The following is a 23,660-nucleotide window of genomic DNA, read 5'->3' on the forward strand; positions in this document are numbered from 1 at the left end:
TGTGGCTCCCTCTCCCTCTGCCCCTCCCGCCCCCACTCCTGCCCTCTATCTAATAATATCTTTAAAATAAAAATAATAAATCTCCCTCTCCGAGACTTTCACCCCCAACCAACCACTGCTGAGATGCCAATTCTTTCTCATTCTCGTTTCCCTACTCCTCCATCCTCTGCCAACTCCGAGACACCTTTCAGACCAAGCTCTTTCCTCCTCCTCATCCTCCCCAATACATGCCTCCTGAGGGGGGTGGGGGATGGGGCCGTATGCACATCTTAGTGACTCGCCTTCCTTTTCCCAGCCACCACCCACCTCCACACGCTGGTCACCGGACTCCTGAGGCCTCCCATCATCTACCCATCGGTACCATTTCACGTGGGGGAGTCCTCCCTGGCCTCAGACACACCGTCTTCACTTGGCTTCCAAGGACACCCCACGGTCCTGACTTTCCTCCTACCCCCGGCCACCCTGCCCCGTGTCCTTCACCACTTCCACACACTGACATGCGAGGGCTTCGCGGCTCTCAAGTGGCTTCTCCCTCTTGCTTGCTAAACATTTGGCCTTCGATGCCCAGAAAGCCCATTCCTTCGGCGCCTTCCCTCGCAGGAAGCACGCCAATGTTTCACGGGTGTCTTGTGTTCCTACAAGACGTGGATTGTGTTCTAGGAGAAGGTCACTGCACGGCCCACGTAGTGGCTGCTCAAGTCACAGATTTTTGTCTCAGACGGGACCGTGGCCTTTGGCTTTCTCCCCTTCATCTGGCCCCGCTCCGAGGACTCGGCTGCCCGCTGTCGCACAGCCTCCTGGCCCGGACCTGGACGTTTCTGGGGAGCAGGTCCCTCTCCCCGCGGCCTGCTTGTGGGAACCGGTGCAGGAAGTCCCACCCCTGCTCCCCCAGCCTCTGAGACTGCCTCTCAGGGGGGCTTCGGCCCCCACACTCTTCTGATAAAAAACGCTACCTGTTAATTCTCACACAGTGTGTGGGGGGAGACATGCCCATTTAAACCCATTTAAAGGCCCGGCTCTGACCGGACCCTCGCGCACTCCCTTCATTTGACTTCAATGATTCGGCCCCGGGACAAAACCACCCGAGGGCCCCCCTCACGATGATCTTATTGCAGGTAACTCGCAGGGAGAGCAGACCAGGCCCCGGCGGTGGGGTGGGGGGGTTAGTGTGCAGTGACGGAGCATGAGGAGACGGGGACCCCCTCGCCAGCCGGGTGCCTCGTCACACCCTCACCCTCTGGGCCTCAGGTTCTGCCCAGGAAACCCCAGGGAATGTGGTGGGGAATAAATATGGAAATATGGTGACTGAGGTTGCTGGTGGGGAAGGAAACCTTAAACTATGCTGGAGAAGCCCCTCCAGCCCGGGACAGGGGGCCCTGGGTGGGGGAACATGGTACAGGGGGTACAGTTCCCTCGCTAGGGGCTGGGGGCTGCTCCTCGAAGGTGCGGTGTCTGGAGGTTTGCAGACAAAAGCTAAGCACAGAGGGGCACCTGGGGGGCTCAGGGGTTGAGCAACTCCTTCAGCTCAGGTCGTGACCCCAGGGTCCTGGGTTTGAGTCCCGCATTGGGCTCCCCACAGGGAGCCTGGTTCTCCCTCTGCCTGTGTCTCTGCCTCTCTCTCTGGGTTTCTCATGAATAAATAAAATCTTTTAAAGAAGCATAGAGTAGTTGTTCCTTCAGTTGGTTCACTGAAGGACTGTTTATTCGGCTTTATTTATCCTGTCCTAGCAGGAACTATTAACAAATAAAGGTTCTAGTTTCTTATAAACAGTGTCGACCTCCCCCCCCCCAAAAAATATCTTGCTTCTCTAGAGGGTGGGGAAAGTACACAGCTGTGAACTTTGACTTCTAACACGCCCCGAGTGAGAGGAACTCACCGCCTGCAAACCTGTGCCTCCCTCTCCTGGAAGGAGCTTGAGACCTGCTGGGTGACCGGAGCCCACAGACACATCAGAGCCTCCAGAGCAGACACAAGCTCCAGGTTGAGATGGAGGCTCCAGGCTCTTTCTTCTCCCCTGAGGAGTTGCCTTTTCCAGGACAGAAAGCGGGTCAGGCCTAGAGCCCAGGTGCTGGCTGTCTGCTCCCCAGATGAGGCTCCTTGGGCTGTCTGTCCAGCCAGAACTGGCACCACACGCCCAGGAAGGAAGCCCAGTCTCCAGTGTTCTCGTGGGGCCCGTGGAGGCCCCTCCCGGAGCCTGTGGCCCAGGCTGCTAGGGAGAAGGCCAACGTGCCCCTGTCAGAGGCGCAGGCAGAGGACGTGGGGTAGGAGGTGCTGGCCAGGGGTAGGAGGCGGAGGGCAGGTGAGCGTGTGGCTTCCAAGGCCCCAGCACACCGAGGGCCACGCGGGCCTATTGGGCACCATGGCCCAGAAGCCATCTGGTGAAGCCAGAATTTCCTCAGGACATCCAAGCCAACTTGTCTACCCCAGGGGGTTCAGCTCTGCCTCACAACTGGCCTCTCTGGAGGGGCGGAGGAAGGGCTCACCCACGCATTCTGAAAGCATTCAGACAACGAGGCCAAAGAGAGACAAGGACTTGAAGCACACAGGCTCCCGGTCCCCTGTCTAGGGCTGCCCACTTGAGCTAGGGCAAGCTACTTCTCTGTCCCGACTTCACATACCACTGCCCACGGCTCACCACGAGAGCCAGGGGTTAATCCCCTAGTCACAGCTACGACAGGGTTTCAGGGCAGAGGCCACACAGCTTCGCTGCAAATCTGCTTTGTCATGGCTCAGGTCTGTGTCTGGCATGAGATGGGAACAGAGCTGGGGGGTGCAGGGCATGTCGGGGTTCCTGAGTCAGAGCTCCTAGGTCCTGATGTGTGTGGCTGTGGGGCCTTGGGAAAGTCACCTAGGCAGTCTGTGCCTCAGTTTCCCCCCATAGAAGTGGGCACAAGGTGTTACCTCATCGTGTTGCAGTGAAGAAGAAATGATGTCGGTAATTAGCTCATGGGTCCCTGGCACATGTGCAGACGTTTAGGAGATGTCAGCACCTGTTCCTGCCCCGGCCAGATGCCTAGCCTGGGAGGCTACTACCCAGGATCGCTGATGGGGGGGGTCAGGGGGGAGTGAGGGGGGTTTACTCTCAACAGGGGTAGCTTTCCCACTAAATTAACATGGCCTTGGTCAGAGGGAAAAGCAGGGGAACACCGTGACTACCCTCCTGAGGTGTGACCCCCCAGCACCAGCAAGCCTCCTGCCCTTCACAGCGATGATGACAGCGCAGGGCTAACCCTGGGGGTGTGGCTTGGTCCAGGACCGGGTAATGGGGGGAAGGCACTCCCTGGGAGGGCAGTCGGGGCCCTGAGTCTGGGACGTGTGAGAGCCGGGAGCCGGGACCCCAAAGGAGACGAACCAGGCCACCCAGATGCCTTCAGGGGCAGGCCAGGCCCCACTCCCACCGGCTCTAGAACACAAGCTTCTTGGGAATTTCCCATGGGAACTCGCTTCTTCCGAAATGGCCATAGCATGCCGTCTTCTGATAGATGGGCTTCTTCAAATCCAAATCCCTGCACAGTCAGCACAGAAAAGGGTCATTTTAAAAGGAAAAGGGAAAAGGAACAGTTTTTCTCAATTTTGGGCACAGGAATAATTAACAGTGTGTGATGGTCTTCGTCCACGTGGAGTGTCACTACTCTGAGCGATCTCCCATCAACTTGCTGTCTACACCACACCACATCTTCTGCGGGAACTACCACCGGCCCGAAGGAAACAGGCTCAGAGGCTCGGAGACAGTCCGATCAGACACACACCCCAGGCCCCAGACCTTGAGCCCTGGCCTCCCTGGGCTCCTCTCCTCTCCTCTCCTCTCCTCTCCTCTCCTCTCCTCTCCTCTCCTCTCCTCTCCTCTCCTCTCCTCTCCTCTCCTCTCCTCTCCCCTCCCCTCCCCTCCCCTCCCCTCCCCTCCCCTCCCCTCCCCTCCCCTCCTCTCCCTCTCCCTCTCCCTCTCCCTCTCCCTCTCCCTCTCCCTCTCCCTCTCCCTCTCCCTCTCCTCTCCCTCTCCCTCTCCCTCTCCCTCTCCCTCTCCCTCTCCCTCTCCCTCTCCCTCTCCCTCTCCTCTCCATCCACTCCACCGGCCTGGAGCACACCAACTGCGTCGCCAAGCTCCAGAAAGTGGGGATACGGCATCAGAAGCAAGGGCAGCTGGGCCGGACCAGCCGGCTCAATTCTCAGCATTCGGCCCTCTGGTGACTTTCCTAAGATCCCCCACCTGCTCCAGGATGGCCTCACTGGCGTCGGGGTCTCTGGGCTAGTAGGAACCTTACACAGCCTCCTTCCGCCCGAAAAGCAGACATCCTGCATTTGGGGTGTGTGTTGTGCTGGGCCAGGGGCCGCAGGCCCTCTTGCTTCGGGGAGGCTCAAAGTCCTTCCCCCTGCTTCCCTTCCAGGGGAGCCGAGGCTCTGGGCGAGGGAGGAGCAAGGGCCGGGCAGCAGTGACAGTGGTGGCACTCTTACCTGACAATGACCCCTGGCCGGAGGTCAAAGTTCTTATTGACCACATCTAGCAGCTCTCTCTCTGTCTTCTGAGAGGTTCCGTAGGTGAAGATGGAAATGGACAGTGGCTCAGCCACACCGATGGCGTAGGAAACCTTCCAGGAGAGACCAGGGTCAGGGGACAGAAGCCTGGGTGCAGACGTCCTCGGGAAGGGGCAGCTGGAGCCACCCATCACCCGCCCGACCTGCTTGTCGACTCGTCTGCCTCCAACCCCTCACCACCTTCAGAGGGAGCGTTCTCCGCATGAGCCTGTCGCCTTGCAGACCTCCCCCCGCCCAGGTTCTCAGGGTGCACGCGCCCTCGCTGGGGCAGAGGTGGGGCGCTCAGCGCGGGGCCCACCCACCTGCACGAGCACTCTCCGGCAGAGCCCTGCCTTCACCAGGGACTTGGCCACCCAGCGCGCAGCGTACGCCGCCGAGCGGTCCACCTTGGTGTAGTCCTTCCCGGAGAAGGCCCCGCCGCCGTGCGCCCCCCAGCCGCCGTAGGTGTCCACGATGATCTTGCGGCCCGTGACGCCCGCATCGCCCTGCAGGGGGACACGAGGGAAGGGAGGGAGGGGATGAGAACCAGAGGGTGGGTGGGAGGCAGAGACCGTCCCCCCAAAGCTGGGCGCCTTGGGCTCTAACCCCAGCGCAGTCTCTGACAGTGACAGAAGCCAGGTGTGACCTGCCGGCGCCCCGTCAGAAGGTGCCAACGATGGGCCGGAGGCTCTCTGGAATCACGGCCAGCTCCTCCTACCCCCGTCTCTTGTCTTGGGGAGTCTGTCAGGCTGGAGACATCCAGCTGTGGGAGGGAACTGCACGGGGACAGACACACCCTGCGCTGCGGCCCCGGCTGGTGGCACTGGTGGCGCCCGACCGGCGCCGCGGTGCCCATTTCCTCACGCGTCTGCATCACAATGTTTAAAGGGCAGGGGCTCCAGGTTAAGTGCTTCGGGGAAAGACTACGTACCCTATCCCGCTGCTTAGAGATCCACGGATCCCACTAGCAGCACATCTGGGCTTTGAGAAACCCCCCAAGGAACAGTGTTTTGTCCAGTGTTTCTGCCCTACATTTGGTCACGGAACCCACTGCGGGGACTCCCCAGCTGAGGCACTCCAGGCAGAGGTCAGCACCTCTTGAGGGAGCTCAGTCAACCTCCATGTCCTCTCTCCTGAGGTACAGGGGGCCACGAGGGTCCCCATCCAAACACCTGCCCTCACACGGGTTGAAGGTAACCTGCGACCAGGGCCCCGTAGTGCCGCCCGGGAAAGGCCAGTTTCCGTAGCGGTGGGTTGGCATCTCAGCAGGGCAAGGCAGCAGCTTGGGCTACGACGACTGGGGGAGGGCCAGGCTGCACAAGGTGGGAGAGTCCCTGGGGACGCGTCCCAAATTCCTCGTGCACTGACGCACACACAGCCGGCCCCACGGGGCGCCAGCTGACCTCATGCTGGGGCCAGGGCCACACACGGCTGGGCCACACCAAGCTACCTCGTCCTTCCTGCTCAGGGAGTAACAGAACAAATTGGGACTCTGCTCAGAGGCAAGGGCGCACCTGGGGACCTCCGATGACAAACCGCCCGCTGGGCTGCAGGTGGTAAATGGTGTCTTCGTCCAGGTACTTGGCGGGCACCACGGCCTTGATCACCTGCTCCTTCAGGGCCCTGCGCATGTCCTCCAGGCTTATGTCCTCATTGTGCTGCACGGAGATGACGATGGTGTGGATGCGCACGGGGATGACTGCGCCATTGTCCTGTATGTACTGAACTGTCACCTGTTGGGTCACAGGGGCAGGAGGAGACGCTGTAAGGCCCTGCCCTGAGCTGAGGACACATCGCTGCCAGACACAGACCCTTGGGAGGCAGGCAGGGCTCCCAGGAGCCAAACGAGGGTGGGGGGCCTCCTGTCCTCCAAAGGCCTCCAGGAAAGTTAATCTGACAGATTCTCATCCTGGAGCAACTGCCCTGTGTTATGGGACGACTGGGTATGAGGCGTAAGCTGCTCCCACCCATGACCACAATTAGTGCCACTTAGAGACTCAGGGTTACAGAGTTTCCTCTCTATCTGTGACCCAACTAGATGCCTCCCCTTCTATCTCAGAGGGCTCTGAGTGCCAGCGAATGTCCCCTTAGCCAAAGCCCTCTCCTGACCCTCCACGGCCTGGGCACAGGTGTCCGTGGGCCAGGCTGCCTGCCCCAGCCCCTCAGTGGAGGGGCTCTGGAAGCGTATGGGGCCAGGGGACTTGCCTGCTGTAGGGACAGGGTGAGAGGGGCTCAGGTCAGGCTGGCTGAAACTGAGGGAGCCGCAAGCTCTGGATGTCCAGCCTCCGGGTGTCTGAGCTAAGGGAAGTTGAAAAGCGGAGGGCACGTGGAGGGAAGGAGCCCGCCTGCCGGACCCTTGCATGTCCAGCCACAGGGGCAGTTCTCCTACTCACTTCTACCCAATGGGGTCAATTCTGTGCCCATCCTGTGCATTAGCAAGTCATAGTTAAGCCACCCCAGCGAGAGAGGCATTCTCATCTCCACTTTACAGAATGAGAACCAGGCTACGAGAAGTGGAGCAACGTGTCTGAAGTCACACAGCAGTCAGTGAAAAGCCGGAGAGCCAATCCCCCGTGCTGCCCAATCCCAAATCGGGTGTCGTTCCCACAGCAGCACAGACCCTGTGCTACGCTGACACGTCAGTGAGCCCGAGAGCCCGACGTCGCGGCCGGATCTGAGCGGTGACAAAGGACCGCAGTCTGTGCTCGCCAGGCTTGCAGAGCGAGGGGGATGGGGACGGTGAGGACGGCAGGTGAGGCTGGGAAAGCAGAGTGCCGTGCACTAGAAGCCATGCCCAAAGCCCGGAGAAGCTGTCCCCAGCCCCATCTCAAAGGTAGGAGAGCTGAGGTTTCTGACCATAAGTACCTGGGTCAGGAGCACAATGTCGACGGAGCTGGGCTCTGCCCCGGAGCTACGCGTGGGAGCCACAGGCCCCGGTGCCACCGAGGCAGTGTGCACCCACCAGAGCAGCGTGGGAGGGAGCCTGTGGTGTGTGGGGCCTGTGGAGGTGCAGCTACGCCACGTGTCCCTGCTTGCAGCGCTGGCTGGCGGGCACAGCACTACTCCCGAGCCCAGGGCCCTGAGAGGCACGGAGGGCAACAGGTACCCCCTGGGACTGTGCCCAAGGCCCCTCAGGTATCCACCAAACACTGGGCCTGTTTCAAACTCCTACTCCAGGTCCTGCCTGGTTCAAAGAACAAGAGGGTGGAGTCCAGGAGGAGGAGGAGAAAGAGCCCTGCCCAGGTGATGTCCGGTCCTGGTGCGAGGGGCAGGTGCCCACTGACATCTGTGTACCGAGAGCAACATTAAATGCTGGGCTATGTACACACAGGTGCGACCGGGTGGGAGGGTGGGGGCTCTCAGGAGGGCAGGCCCGGTGGGGGGCTCTGGGGCCGGACCCGCTGTGTGAGCATCAGGCCTCAGGCGAAGGCTGGTGCCCCGAGGAGCTGCTGGGGCCGGGATCCCCCACGCTGCCACTCCCTGGACGTCCCCCTCGGCCGGGCATAGGCCCCGGGCAACAGGCGCGTGGAAGCACACAACTGTGGCGGAGCAGAGGGTTCCAAGTATGCCTCTTATCTCATCGTGTCAGCAAGATGTGGGGAAAAATACACCGTGGAAAACACCACTCTGACCAGGTACAAAAATAGCCACCCGTATGCCACGCGATTCTCCGTATCAGCAGCAAGAATTTGTTCAGGTGGAAAGACTCATCCTGTTCACAGTCAACACTCTGGTTAGATGATGAAGGTTCCTCTCAAACAGGCTATGGGGCCGGCCTAGAGACTGGTCGTGGCACAGGGCCACTCACCGTGAGGCAGCCGTGCAGGGACGCTCGCACGGCTCGGGTGGCCCCGTACCCAGGGCTCTGTGAGGCCAGGGGCTCGGCCCCCTGGCGGCGGGGCAGCCAGGTGGGCTTTGGTATCCAAGGTCACAGTAAGTGGTTTCCATGGAGCCCTGCACGAAGGGAACCCCTAGAAGAGCACATCTTCACCCCCCAATCTCCGCTGTGGACTTGGAAGCCTTCAACAACCATGCGAGGTGATGCAGGCCTTTCCCCTTTCAGCTGGTCCCACGGGGGTGCCTCCGGGCCTCACAGTTGCAGGAGGAAAGGGAAAAGCCCTGTGGCTCCACCTCCTCCCACTCCTGTTCTAGGATTCTCTGTTCCTCGAATCTCTACCTCACTTCCCATCACAGTACGACTCTGGCACCAGACGGGGCTGGGCGTGCCAGCATCCGTGTGCTCCTTTCTTTTGCTGCCACCATGGTCTTTGTATGTTAGCTCCCCTGGCCCGCACCCTCCAAGAACACCTGCGGAGGGCTGCCGATTCCACTCCCCATGGAAGGGGGGGGAGGTCCTGGGGGGAGCACCGGGAAGGGCTTGTTTTCTTTAGGCCACAAAGGCACTTCCTTGCCCTATGTTCAGCTGGGCTCAGCCTCTGCCCTGTGCAGCCTCCCACCTGGGCTGAGGACCCACCTCTGTGCAGCTGGGGTAACGGGATGGGGGCCAGAGAGGCCCCGTCAGGTGGTGGTCACTGGGGAAAACCACAGGAGGTGGGAGCGCCGCTGGCCACTGACCGGCGGAGGGAGGTAAGAACCCGAGAAGATTCTGGGTGAGGCGAAGGGTGGAAGCACAGGGGCTAAGCTCCAAGAAACAAGGGGAACCCGAGTGCAATAAGCCAGATTAAGCAACAACTAGGGGAGGGGAGGTAGAGGCAGGTAAAACCGGGAGATCCTAAAAGGCTTTGAATGCCGGAATAATAAGCATTCGAAGGTGGGTTTTGTCCCCGATCCCACCCCCGCCTCCCCCTGTAGGGAGCAGAAAGGTGTAGAGGAGTCTGAGCAAGTATTAGGAAGTGAGAAGTCCAAAGGGAGTTAAGTGGAGCTTCCAGGCAGGGAGAGCCCTTGGGAGGCCACGGTGTGGATCCTGGTCCTGGGCTGGGAACTGGGCTGGAGCAGAAGAGATGTTCTCTAGGGAATGCTCCGGAGCAGCAAGACAAGGTGGAGACAGAGAGGGCACTGTTGGGGGGGAGGGGGTCTGTCGCACTCCCTTGAGCTGAGGAGGAGGTGACGGTGAGGCTGCACACGATGTGTTTGCAGGGCGGATGAGAAACACAGCTGCTGATTCAGACACCAGCAGGTGGAAGCTTTGGGCGTCGAGTGGGACAAGGTGAAAGTGGTGCGTGAGCACGGGTGGAGGGGGAGAGAGTGTGCAAGAAGTGCCAAGGACCTGTGGAGGTGGAAGAGGAACCGGTGGGGGGGGGAGCCCCGGGAAAGGGGCCAGCGGGGTCACCAGGGTCAAAGAGGGCTGCGAGGGGGCGAGGACAGGGTGCCTCCATGTGCGCTAGCACTTGCATCAGCATCGACCTTCAAATGTGGACTTGGGTGAGGATTTCCCCACTGCATGGAGCAGGGCCCGTGGGGGACAGTCCCAAATAGCAGAGGGAAAGCCTTTTTATGAGAAACCAGGGTAAAGGGCCCCAGCGAGGCGCAGACAGCACCGTGCTCAAGGTGTGGTGACCTGTGGAGGTGGAAGGGCAGTGGCCGAAAGCCTGAAACCGAGTAAGCGCTACGTGGCAGGAACCAGGGAATCACATGACCCGAGTGCACATACGCTAAGAGGGCCAAAAAAAGAAAAAAAAAATTTCTAGAACTCTTGATTCCAATCTTCTGTATATTACAAACTTCCCATAAATAAAAAAACTGGGGGAGCAAACATCGAGACCCAAAGAGTTTCCACACAAATAGTTCCTTTCATGACCAGCAATTCTCTGAGTGCCCAGACCGAGCATTTGGATCTTAATAATGACAGGGATCAAGAGGACCTGGGGGCGGGTGGGTGCCGGACGTGTGTGGGCGTGTGTGTCTGGGGCTCCACGGGAGGCGAGAGGAGGAGGCTCACCTGAGTTTTGGAGTCAGGCCGCAGCCAGGGGAGGACCCCCGAGCGTCTGAGGTCTGCCATTCGGGCGTTGAGCTTGTGAGCCAGGATAATAGTGAGGGGCATGCACTCTTCCGTTTCATCGGTGGCATAGCCAAACATCAAACCCTGGACGGGGGAGAGGGCCGACTGAGCAAGGCCCGCTCTAGACGACGGGACAACGTTCTTCAAATCTCAACCCCGGCTGGTGCTCTGGCACGGATCGGGTGCCTGGTGCACGCAGCATCCGCGTGGGCGTGAGCCCGATCCGGTGCTCCCCAGCTCCCCAGCTCCTCGGCTAGTTCCTCCCCAGGGCTCCCAGCCACGGCGGAGACAGACAACACTACCTTGACCCCCCAACACCGTGCACCCCTGCTCCACGTTGCTCACCTGGTCTCCGGCCCCAACATCCTCCTCGTTTCTGTCCAGATGTACACACTGAGCAATATCCGGGGACTGCTGCTCCAAAGCCACCAGCACGTTGCAGGTCTTGAAGTCAAAGCCTAGGCAGGAGGGAATGTGGGCCTTACTGGGGACCCGTGTCAGACAGAGGGGTCTGCAAGCTTCCTGGTGGGATGCTCAGCTGGGGGGTGGTCTCTAACCAGCTACGGTCTGTCTGGGCTCAGAGCTGAGGCCCAGGGATGGGGAAGCCCATGTATCCTTCCCATAGGATCATCTGGAACTCTGGCCAAAGAAAATCCTCTATGGTGCATTTTACTATATTAAGTTATGCCTAGATCAAAAATATATATCCTACACAGAACTGCAACACAATAATCAGATAAAGAGGTACAGCTGCTCTGGCTGAAGAGCGGATGGATGATGCATGGTCTTGCCCCCTTAGGCACCTCCTAAGATCTGGGTTGAAAATCACCTTCTAGCCCTATAGATCAGAAGCCCAGGTGTATGCCTCACGCGGGTATGAATTAGACTGAACTAAGAGAGCACACGGCAACTGTCCAGAGGGGCTCCCAGACCCAGAGTCCTCTGATACCAGGCTATGCACGAGGGCCTGGAGCAGAATGGAAAAGCTGTGTCTCCATCACCCAGGTTCAGGCCTGGAGATGGAGGCTGCACCCCCGCCCCCCAGGCGAGGTGCCACAGGCTAGGAACCCTCCATAGGGGTCTGGCCGGCGGTAGCCCCGCCCAAGGAGGCCCTGCAAGGGGCTCGGTGCCCATACCACACACTTCTCTCCCGGGAGGTCCTCAGGCCCTGCTGGGCTTGGCCATGGGGGCTGCGTGAATGAGGGGCTGCAACCCAGAGCGGCCCCACCACAAGGACAAGTGTTAGTGACAAGCTGAGCAACCCGCACTCTCTCGCCAGGCTGCTCTCCCTACCGCAGCAGGAGCTGACTAAAACCACCCGCCCACCCACCCAACCAGTCTACTGGTTCCGTACTTGCTTCGCGTGGGACCTGCTGCCAAATGAAGCAGGACCAGGCCCCTCCGCTCCACGCAGCCCCTCCCAGCTGAACTGCTCCAGCCTCGCGGTGCAGCCTTCAGGGCGGACCTGGACCTCCGGGTGGAATGCTCCTCCTCCAACTCCCCATCTCCACACACACCCAAATCCCACCGGCTCTCGTTAAACATCCCCGGACCTTCCCTCCCCCTTCCCCTCACTGCACTGTGCCACCGACTCCCCGCTGGGCACCTCCTACTGCACCTCGTAGAGTGATCAGGAGAGATGCAGAAGGCGTAATGCACAACTGGGGAGTCCTTGGCAGCCAGCAGCAGGGCTGGGCTCTCACTGCTCTCTCTCTAGGAGACGTGGCCTCCTGGGAAGGCTGCCTTCTGCCTCGTGCAGAACAAGACTTGCTTTTGAATGAGGTCCACCCGTAGGTAGGCAATGGGCTCCTCCTCGTGCGGCGGGGCGAAGGCCCTGAGCAGTAGCACATCGGGAGGCTGCCGCTCGGGGACAGCGTGTGGCCTCTAGGAACACCCTGCTGTGCCGCCTGGGAAGTCAGCCCGTGCTCGCTGGCTCTGCTCCCGCTGATTCCCGAGAGCCCCCTAAACTTTCATGTGCTCAAGCGAGGACTCCGGGCAGCTCAGAAGTCAGGGGCACCGAGCCTCTGTGTCTGAGCCTCGGGGGCGAGAGGCCGTCACTCACGTGTGCAGCGCATCGTTCCGGGGACCCCGACCCGCAAGCGGCAGCACACGGCGCCCCAGAGCCAGGAGGGGGTGCCAGCGCACCCAGGCCCGTGGCATCTGACTCCCGCAGGCTGTCCTCCGATGCTGCTCCGGGCTGGGCCTGGCTGTAGACGTTGGGCTGGCTTTGGGGCCCTCTGTTCCCTAAAGCTGTCGCCTCCACCTAACCGCGGGGCTCCTCCCCAGTCCCGCTGGTGCCTGTGCCCCTTCCCTGGGCTGCGGGCTCCCGCACTGCCCGGCTCCTTCACCTGCCCGGAGTACCAGCTCTGGGCCAAGTCGACTTTTTCTCTGTCTATAGCAAGAAGCCGCGTGGAGCAGAAGGCACAGGGGTCCACACAGGCAGCCACTCGTGGGCTGTCACCTTACACAAATTAGTGACATTCCCGTGCTTGGATTTCCTCATCTGCGGGGGAAGCACAGCCGAAGGCCTCGAGAGACGAGCGACTGCAAAGCGACTGCAAAGCACAGCAAGATCCCCTGGCCGAGAACACACCCTTCCCGGGTGCGTCTCTCCCCCCAAGCCTTTGCCTGCTCCAGGGTGACACGGGTAGTTCAGCTGGGCGCTGTCACCTGCACCACCACGCTGTCACTGGAGACTTCGCCCCCGAGCCGGCCAGGCGGGCCCAGCGATGGCCCCCCCACCCCGGCGGTGTTCACACTTGCAGGGGGCTCTGGCCTGAGGCCCCGCCTCACCCTTGGCAGAGTCGTCGTAGCCAATGTGCCTGATGGCGCCTCTGACCACCCGCTGGTAGTCCACCGTGGCCGTGGACGTGATCTCGCCGCAGAGCAGCACCATGCCCGTCTTGCACACTGTCTCTGTGAGGGAGGGGGGATGTCAGCGGCTGTGAGCCTGTGCGGGGGAGCCCCACTCCAAGGCCTCCCGCCCAGAGTCTTCCCAAGCCCGGGTTCCAGAAATAAAAGAATAATGCTAACAAACAGACTAAAGCCCAGCAGTTGTGCCGAGCATGCGTGAATGCTGCCTGGGGAGCTACACTTTGGACAGGATAGGTCACACCTCCCTTGCAGCGAGGGCCCCTGCTTGTGTCTTCTTGAACCACCTATTTCACCTCTCAATCAGCTTCCCCAGCTGCTCCCTGGGGACAATAGTCCCACTGGACTGCTGCGTGGATCCGTGTGAGGCGTTGGGCTATCCTAAAGAGTACGGTCGACGCGCACCTGCATCCAGGACACCTCTCCTGCCCCTCAATGCTAAGGCTCCAGGCCAGGCTGAGATCCTGAGATGGAGGCGGGCCAACCTTCTCACTGGCTATCCACAAGGACACCAGGTGTGGTCCACCCTCAGAGGGCCCGGGTCCCCACAGCGCCCAACGCAGGGGCTGGGGTGGCACTGGAGAAGGAGGGAACAGTCTGTGTGGCACTGAATGAGGACGGGGGTGCTGGTCTCCACGTGGGGCACCCCTGCCCCGTGACCTTGGCCAAGGCCCTGGTTGAGCGGCACGGATAGTACCTTCGGGGGCCCTCCAGGCGCTGGGCCCCTGACTCTCTGCCATGCCAAGTTCCCTGGCACAGGCAAAGGCCTCAAGCTCAGCCCACTGAGGTCATAAGCAGGGAGGGAGCGGGTGATTCTTACCACAGGCCACCTTGGCATTGGGGTCCTGCTTCAGGTGGGCATCCAGCACCGCATCACTGATCTGGTCGCAGATCTTATCTGGACAAGAATGAATATGTGTATGAATCACAGAAGTACTAGGTATAGCCAGCTGAAATGGTAAAATAATCAGATATTTTGGTAGGTTTACATATCAAATATAGTTTTCTAATACAAAAATTAGGAGCTTTTTGAAAATTTTTTTATTTCTTCCCATCCCCGCCTAATTGTGGGTGATTTCTATTATATAAACTCATAGAGTTCCCTAAAAAAAGAAATACATTCCAAAATAAGTCCTAAGAGACTAAAGCAATTCATACACACACACACACACACACACACACACACATCCTCCTATTAAAAAGTCTGTCATTCCTCAAGATATTCCCTTTAAGTCTAAAGTCTAGAAAACTCCTAGAAATAGAACCTAAATTGGCTAATAACATCAGTAAGATGAGGTGCCAACATGTGAAAATCAGATGGAGCAAACAGATGCGTTGCTGCGATGGACTGTGTATACGGCGCCAGGCCCAGATCCACCACCCCACCTGTAGGAATTCTAGAAGAGAGCTTCCACACACCACTGCTGTTCTATAGAATCCTTCCCTAAGCAGCTCTCAGGTCACCCCCATGGTCACACCGCCTCCCGTAGGCTAGATGTCCTAAGAGCTGGGTTAGATCTCTGTCAAGGTGGGACTTACGACAGCTCAACAGGAACTGGGCTTCAATCTTATTGTTCCACTACTCGTCTTAAGGTTGAGTTTGCAGACCCTGCCATGGCACTATGGAAAAATCCACTCTGGCCTTGGGGTTGTGCAAACTGTCAATGTTCCCAGACTCAGAAGTAAAAGCGACATCTATTTACATATATTGCATCTCATTTAATGTTCAAAATCCCCATGGGGTTTGCTCTTAACAGTTTTTTTTTTTTAAGATTTTATCTATTTATTCATGAGAGACACAGAGGCAGAGACACAAGTAGAGGGAGAAGCAGGTTCCCTGCAGGGAGCCCAATGTGGGATTCGATACCAGGACCCCAGGATCACTTCCTGAGCCGAAAGCAGACGCTCAACCGCTGAGCCACCCAGGCACCCTGTTCTTAACAGATTAATACATTTCCCCCCCGGCTTTATTGAGGTATAATTGGTGTACAAAAAAAGTCTGCACAAAATTAAACAATTCGGGGGGTTTGAACACGTGAATACACTTTTGTTATGTTACAATAAACAAGGTAATAAACATATCCGTCACCTCCCAGAGTTTCCTCATGTCCTTCTGTTTTTTGTTTTTCAGTTTTTAAATTAAGATTCCAGATCCAGAACCAAGTGGTTCTGCTCTCATAAGTGCATCATTTAAAATGCTAAACATCAATGTAACTTAAAATATTAATCTGCCGTTCAAGGGGAATTCTCTAAACTCTCCTCCAGAAACTGCTACTAAACCTTGAGGCTTTCTTTCTATTCAACCCATCACCAGTGGCAGATCCTGAGTGTAAAGCTAGGTTGTCTGAGGCCACTGCCTCTGCACTTTCTACCAAGGAAGGTCTGCTGCTAAAATATCCACTTTAGGCTTACCCATCAGGACTCCTAGGGCCGACCACGAATGAGTCTGCTTGTTTCAAGGACGCGGGTCACACGTCCCCAGTCCACATGGGAAGGTGGGATAAGGGGTATTAGGCATAAAGCTGGAGCCAAGCCAGAGTGCTAAGATAGCTCCACAGACTAAAGAAATGCCTAAGGAGGCCCTTTCTGAACTGTGTCTTTAGGCTTTCAGAATTTCTATCAATATCATTCAGTAGCTTTAAGATAGCCAATAGCTGGTTTTCTGAGAAGCCAAAAGAGCATCTATATAATTCTCCTGGTGGAGATGTAGTCAGCACTGGAACAGTAAGCAAGACAGCACCAAGCCTTAGGGGAAGCTGACTTACATGGACACTTAATCGACTGCGGCAAGTGAAAGGAGAGTCGGACAAATTGAAAGGCTATCATTTAGTAGACAAAACAGCCAACTGGTGGCTAGAATTTATCTTCTCCATCCATGGAGCACACTGCTAGGGGTACGAGGAGACCGCTGGCCACTGTGCATCCGAGCAGCCACATCCTCCAGGTGGAACAAATCTTTCTCCTAACCCATGTATAGTCTTCATGTGTGAGACATGGCAATGAGTCCAAAGTTACGAGAGTGGTAAACCTAGAGACCACATAAAGTTGTGCACAGTGAAAGAGGCTATTTGCTTTGAAATGAGCTAAGTCACATACAAAACTCAATTTAAGCCAAGGTTTCTCAACAGCGATACTATTGACATTTGGGGCTGGAAAATTCTTTGTTGTGGGGGGAGGGTCTTGTGCATTCAGGATGTTTAGAAGCACACCTGGCTGCTGTTCATTAAATGCGGCAGCACCCCAACCCCTCATGGCAGGCAGAGTTACTGCGACAACCAAAATGTTTTCCAACAATACGGAATGCCCTTAGGGGAGCAAAACAGCCCCCTGTTGAGAACCACTGGTTAAAGCATATGGAAAGAGCAGTGCGAGATGTCGAAAGCTGAGTTACAAGGCAGGAAAGTACATGGTTGAAGAAGACGAAGAAAAGGTAGCCTTGGTGGTAAGTTACCAAAACTTCAAATACTCAGATGAATTTTGAAGAAGTGCTTAAAAGACATAAATCAGTGTATCTAGCCCCCAGGATCCTTCTAGGACAGTGCTTCCCAGGGTGTGGTTCCCACAGCAGCAGCAGCATCGCCTGAAAGCCTATTAAAGATGCAAACCTTGAGCCTCACCCAGGACCTGCTAAATCAGAGACTCCAGGGGAGGCGCAGCACTCTGCGTTAGCAAGCCCGCTGGGTGGTGGGGATGTTCCCCGAGGTCTGAGAACCACTGACCTGAGGCTCTGATCATTGTCCTCACTGGCACACGTGCGAGCCTCGCTCATGTCCCCACATCACCAAAACCTGCTCGGATGTTCTTCTTCTCCAGGAGGTCACCTGTACTTGTCTCGGGTAACATACCTGAGGTCCTCAGGACCTGGTGAGCTATCTCTCAGAGGCTACTGGAATGTGCTGTTCATGTCTAGACTACACAGGCCTTACGTGCAAAACTTAGTGACTGGGGCTTGTCCAACATTCTCTGTTGACTTAAGTCACTCATTGATAATAAAGCTTTATCTCCCCCTCCAAAAAAAAAAAAAATATATATATATACATCAAATTGATTATCTGATGATACGTGTCCAATGTATAATACGTTCAGTCAACCCACTGTGTGTTCTCTGCTGTAGCCTCATCGTGCTGAGATGCTGGAGGCAGGCAGCAGCACCAGCCCGCACGGCCTCCTTACCTGACAACTTCTCATTTCATACTCAGTGACTGTCCTACAAGACTACCAATTAATAGAATTAAAGAAGTGCCTCGTAGGGTGCACCTAGATGTCCTGCATAGAAACCAACCCAGACTGTTTCCAAGGCCCCTTGTAAACCGACTCCCCTGGCACAGGCTGCCATCCACCCATGGTCACGGTCACCTACTTACCCGGGTGTCCCTCTCCGACGGACTCCGACGTGAACATGAACGCGCCTTCTTCGCTCAGAGAGTGGTCACACAAGCCATCCACCGGGCCATTCATCTTTGCACGCTTCTCAGTCTCTTCAAGGGAACAATTTCAATGCTGTGACTTTGCCTGAGGTTTGTTTTGTGGCTTTGTTGTTGCTGTTGTTTATTTCTAGAAATCCAACAGGCTCGTCTTTGGCAGAGCCACAGGGCTCCCTCCTGCCGAACGCCTGCGAGCACGTGAGAGGAAGGTGAGGATGGTGAGGAGGGAGGGCCTAAGTCTGGATGTGTCACTCCCTCCGACTGGTCACCGCTTGCTCCTGAGTGACTCCTATATATGGAAAAGTGAAAGTGCCTGAATAATCATGTGAGAAAATTGGAGGAGTCCATTTCCTGGGAGGGGGTTCTTCCTACCTTGAAGTATTCCAGTCCTCGGCTCGGACGTCCCGAGCCCTCGTGTCCGGTCAATGCATGGTAAAGAGGGCTGCATAGACTCCGCAAAACTCAAGCTCCCTTTGGGACTCTGCTTCAGCTCTGCAGCTAATCTCCATGTTGCTCCAAGGTTAACATCCCACGTTGGAGGGCGGGGGTCTGTGGTTACTCAGGGATACAAACAGGCAGCAAGGAACTCTTTCCCAGAGAGAGGGTTTAGGCTCAGACTGCCACACAGGGTGGTCTGGGCTGGTGGGTGCTGCCCTTCCCCCCCGCTCCCCACACCTTGTCGGGCTTGGGCTCTCCCCCTTCTTTTCCCTTCTCAGAGCTAAAGCATGCACCTGTATTCTGAGTCAGCCTGGATGTTACACAACACATTCATTAAGAAGAAAAGCGATTCAGCCCATATTTTTCTGCTAATAGAAATCACCTAAACTGTCAATGTCTCTAAGACACTGGCAGTCACATCGACAAGCAAGATGCTAAAATGCATCTGGACAGGTTACAGAAGACAACGCTTTTTGGGGCAAAAGGTCTCTTGAGAGACGGATTCATTACAGGGAAATGATCAGAGTCCCGTTTCCCAAAGCTTCCATATGATAAATTAGACATCTACCTTTTCAGTCCTGTATGCTTGATCAACACCCTGCTCACGTGACTCCTGCATTTTTTTTTTTTTTTTTTGCTTTGACCAAGAAAAAAGTGGACAGGCTTACGTCCTAAATCAATGCATACAATAAACGACAGCATCCCTCTCTCTCTTCATTCTCTCCCACTCTCTGACCTAGCTGCACCCGCAGGCAGTGGAACGGTAGAGAACCGAGATCACAGACAGTGAGAAGGGGTGGAGAAACCCGTTCCCACTAGAAAGCAATAGAACACAAGCATCCAGAAGAAGCGCGTGCACCAAATACTCGACTGTGGGAAGCAAAAGGTAGGATGCGGTGGCCCCAGTTAACAATTCTGCTGACCAAATCCCCTCTGGACTCGGCATATGAGCATCTAAAAGCATTTTTTTCTGGTGCCCCGAATCTTGAGTTTTGCCAACTGGTCGTCAGCAGCGGCACCATCCCTCCAGGGAATGAAACCACATTTAAAGCGACCTCTTCGGGGATGAAGTCAGAGACTTTACGTATACATATTTCATCAGAGGCATTTAAGAAAGAGGGAGCTGGAATGCTCGGGCATAAGGTTACTGAAGGGCCAGAGAGGAAAAGGCCACTGGGACGGGATGGAAAAAAATGAGGATCGAATAGGGACTTTAGACAACATAGCCTTGTCCTTGTCCGCACACAGCACACAGAATATTTCAACATCTGTCTCTTTGTAAATTTCTTCTGGGTACACTGGTTTCCAACCCGGAGGCAATGCGAGCTAATGTTTAATGTGAACTGTAGACCTAGGTTAGGCTTGTGGCTAGAACTGGAGCCATTATGTTCTAACTCGGCTTCAAGAGCAGGACGGAGCCCAAGTAGCCGGTGCTCACCAAGGTCCTAGAGCTGGCAAGAAGTCAGAGAGCAGAGCTGCCTAACTGCCCTCTGAATTCCAGAATGACTGGAAGCGCGGGGTTGGAGGGCCATGTCCTAGGCAGAGGAGTGGTGCTTTCAGAAACAAGCAGGAGGCTTCTGCAGTCTGGACACAAATTCAGAGCGAGGGAAGGATCTGGAAGCTCCAAGCTCAGTACCCTTACGTGTGGGTCTCAGAGGACATCCCCACTAAATCTAGGCCACCTTTTATTCTTTCAGTAGATAGATGTCAACTGGCAGCACACAGAAGTGCAGCACGTGGGAGCACGGCCCTCTGGTTCCCCCGAGCGAACCCACCTTGGGGCAGGCTTCCTAATGGCTTGGCTCCTGCTTCCTCATCTGTAAAGCAGGCTAAACGATTGCCCACCCCACAGCATCACTGTGAGCAACAGACGTGGTCATTCAGGTGGGATGAGGATGGAGCACTGGGGATGCGCAATAAGGTTTTAATAAAATTTTACCTAAGCACCTTCCGTGTACATAAAAGACGATTTTCTTATGTAAAAAGATAAAATGCAAGGCCGTAGGAATGCTGAATGAGTCAAAAGATTCCCCTCGGGTAGCGAATGTTAACCAGTTAGATAAAAGAAATTGCATTTGCACCGAGAGCTAAAACAGTGGCTTCCCTGTACCCCCTTCGGAGAGGACTGGCTGACTTTGGCAAAGATGTAATTACTCAGAAAACTGAACCAACAGGGACTTTGTATCTCTAATTTGCCTTCATAAACTCAAACTAAAACCTGCCTTATGGGGTGCCTGGGTGGCTCAGTCTGTTGGGTGTCGGCCTTAGGCTCAGGTCGTGATCTCAGGGTCCTGGGATCGAGCCCCACATCAGGCTTCCTGCTCAGCGGGGCGTCTGCATGTCTCTCTCTCTCTTTGCCCCCCCCCCCACTGCTCATTCTCTATCTCTCTCTCTCTCAAATAAATAAATAAAATTTAAGAAAAAAAAAACCAAACCCTGCCTTACGCACACACTGTGCTTTACGCATGAATTGTCCTAATGTCCCCCCAGCCCCACTGATTACATAAGTCCAATTCGATGTGTCCAAGGCCCACAGTTGATTTCACTGCCATGCAGCAACATTCAACTCTGAAGCTTTGCTGACAAGCCTCTGAAGAAACTTGGCTTTGGTTTAAAATACCAGATGAATGCAAAATACCAAGCAAAAGGCTATGTTTCCAATGAGCAGCATGTGTAAGCCACAGTGACCAGTTTCATGATGGGGCTTTGAGGGCACCTGACCCCAGAGACCTAGTGGCGAGCACCTGGCTGGATAGTGCCCTTGGCCAGCTCCGGCAACTGCCCTGCCGGACAGCTATGCCTCAGGCAACAGAGAGGGGGCAGTTTTGACGACCTCAAACTCTTGATACACAAGTCGAGTACACATTCACTTCATAAATGCTGTTTAAGTGCAAACATTTCTAAACCTTAACTCCCTTAACTTAAATGGCAGAGTAACCACATGGAGTATTTTCAACAGGATTACTGCTTTTGCCCTCAATAATTTAAGCACAAACTCTTCCCTCAGATATTATCCTAGAATATGAATAGTTTATTTATGGAAGAAAGATAAATAGATTCAGGTTATACATTTTTTAAAGATTTTAGGTCATTTCAACAATATGTGACTTTGGTTGAGTACAAAATCCCAATAAGTTCTCCAGATATGACAGCTGTTCTGGAAAGGAAGAAAGGGATGCGGAAAGATTTCACGGGAGAAAGCAGAACCTGAGCTGGACCCCAGAGGAATTCCAGCATTTTAAAGGCAGCAGGAGATGGTAAGGCCATGGGGGCTTTACCAGCCAAGAAGCCACATGGTGTGACTTGGAGCTGGTGCAGAGGAGCATTGCCCCAACTTCACCTGGGAGGCGCAGGGTACCTGGGCAGGGAGTGGGGAGGGCTGGGCAAGCAGGCGAGCCAGGAGCTGGGACTCAGGGCGGCAAGGAGCCACGCAGAGAGGCAAATGAAGGTTTCCACCTGACAGGAAAAGGCAAGCTAGACTCTAGAGGAAAAGCATTCCAAAATCAGAGAGAAGAGGTAAAACTTCCACCTTGATCCAGGAGTAACCTGAAGAACAACGTAGCCTGAAACATTCATACGATGTAAATCCTGCTGTGCATTGTTGTTTTCCAAAACTCCATTGCTTTCCTTCCCAGAATCATCCTTTCCCCCAAACACATATACCCCAGCTTCTGAGACTTGAGATCCTGAGAGGTTGTTTCAATTTCTGATCCTTTACCATCTATCTCTAATTTCCCGCAAAGCTTGTCAGTGGTGCCTTGGAATTCTCTCCTTCCATCTTTGTGTTCACAAATAGTCACCTCTGTACCCACCTTTCTTATCTCACATTTGAATTAGGCACCAGCTGGGCCTACCCTCCCATGCCAACATACCCTTCAGAGCCCAGTACCATGCTGCACATACTAGGTGCCTTAAAATGGCCTGCTAGTTGGTACCTGGAAAAACAAGCCATCTCCTACACTACCTCATCTCAATTAAGGCGTGCAAACAAAATATTTACACAGTAAGAGCTAAACAATCTCCTGAAAATACTCCTACGCTGGAATACCATTCAGCAGTCAAAACATTAACCACAACATCACACACACAAATATGGATGAATTTAAACAGTATTCGGTGAAAAGGGGGCCAAAAGATAACCTACAATCCCTTTTTAATAAAAATAAAATAAGATTTGTAACACATACTTTTTGGGAATATATAAAGATCCATTATAAGATTCAAAAAGGAAAAAAGTAGGAAATGAGATCACTGAAAATGGTGGACTAGAAAACTCAAAGCTTCTATCCAGCCACAAAAATCAACTAATAACCTGGAAAAAAAATCTTTTGAATCAACTTTTGTAACACTCTGGAATCTAGTCAAGAATTTATAGGAAGCTTAATAAAGAAAGAGGCTGTCGCAATTACTGAGACTTATTGCTGTCACACTGCAGTCAGAGAATGCTTTACATTTTAAATTGCCCACCTCATTCCACACTCTCCAGACCAATGGTGTACATGAAAATAGTAGCTCATGTTCCCAATGCAGGTTGCTAGTGAAGAGCAAACAAAAAAAACCTTATTCTCAAATAACTGAGGTTGTATTTGTTTGTTTGCTTGTTTACCAGTCTAGCAGCTCCCTGAAGGATGGTGTAAGGGATGGCTTTTGTTTTGCCAGACTCAGCATTCCCAGAGCTGGGGCAGGTTCCCAGTTGCCATTTGCGAAAAGCATTTCAAGGCATGGGGCACCCAGGTGGCTGAGTTAGTTAAGCATCTGATTCTTGGTTTTGGCTAAGGTCCTGATCTCAGGGTCGTGAGATCCAGCCCCATGACAAACCCCATGTTGGGCTCTGCACTCAGCATGGAGTCTGCTGAGCTTATTTCCCTCTCTGTCTCCCTCTCCCTCTCCCCCTCCCAAGTCATGCTCTTTCTTTCTTTCTCTCTCTCTCTCCCTAAAATAAGCAAATAAAATATTTAAAAAAAACATTTCAAGGCAAATGTGTTGGTCACAGCAGACTAAGGTAAAGGACAATACATGGGACAAGCAATAAAAAACCAAAAAGCCTGGAAAGAAAGAGGTTCGGAAAGAGATACATGGGGGAATATGAGATTTTTTTTAAAAGCTACCAAGTATACCAAGGAATTAAGAAGACCAAGCACATGACCAGGGCTGGACAGATGCTCAGGAAAGGCCTGAGAAGACGTATGGCTGAGTCTCAGGTTCCTGCAAACAAGAAGTGAAGGGAAAGGCAGAGTTATAGATGGCTCAGCTAAGCACGAAGAGTGCCATAACACAGAGGCATTCTGCAGAAACTAAAAGAGTGGGGTTTTTTTTCTTTTTCTTTTCTTGTCTGCAGGTGTTTAAGAAAACTTTGTCAAAATGCTAGCTAATTACTAAGTTAATGGAATTGGCCACACATTTCATTGGCCACACATGGAATATATAGAAAACAAAATAGCTCAGAAAAATATTA

At 54.7% G+C, this 23,660-nt stretch overlaps 1 protein-coding gene and 2 long non-coding RNA genes across 3 annotated transcripts; 2 read left to right on the forward strand and 1 right to left on the reverse strand.

Moving 5' to 3' along the window:
* Window positions 1-1,660: 1,660 nt before the first annotated feature.
* Window positions 1,661-18,407, reverse strand: MAT1A (methionine adenosyltransferase 1A). Its single transcript, XM_038534474.1, has 10 exons — window positions 18,140-18,407; window positions 17,708-18,056; window positions 14,164-14,241; window positions 13,266-13,388; window positions 10,818-10,930; window positions 10,413-10,556; window positions 6,028-6,246; window positions 4,837-5,019; window positions 4,454-4,587; window positions 1,661-3,507 (listed from the first exon to the last, which is right to left on the reverse strand). Exons 2-10 carry the CDS (start codon window positions 17,799-17,801, stop codon window positions 3,405-3,407), a joined length of 1,191 nt encoding a protein of 396 aa, XP_038390402.1. The 5' UTR covers window positions 17,802-18,056; window positions 18,140-18,407; the 3' UTR covers window positions 1,661-3,404.
* Window positions 7,010-13,515, forward strand: LOC119874249. Its single transcript, XR_005358042.1, has 3 exons — window positions 7,010-7,346; window positions 7,691-7,844; window positions 12,871-13,515. It is a non-coding gene; the product is annotated as an uncharacterized LOC119874249 (long non-coding RNA).
* Window positions 17,998-20,150, forward strand: LOC111095513. The gene is made up of 3 exons (XR_005358041.1): window positions 17,998-18,287; window positions 18,946-19,091; window positions 19,903-20,150. It is a non-coding gene; the product is annotated as an uncharacterized LOC111095513 (long non-coding RNA).
* Window positions 20,151-23,660: the final 3,510 nt, after the last annotated feature.

This window comes from Canis lupus, chromosome 4 (genome assembly GCF_011100685.1).
Source record: "Canis lupus familiaris isolate Mischka breed German Shepherd chromosome 4, alternate assembly UU_Cfam_GSD_1.0, whole genome shotgun sequence".
Classification (NCBI taxonomy): Eukaryota; Metazoa; Chordata; class Mammalia; order Carnivora; family Canidae; genus Canis; species Canis lupus.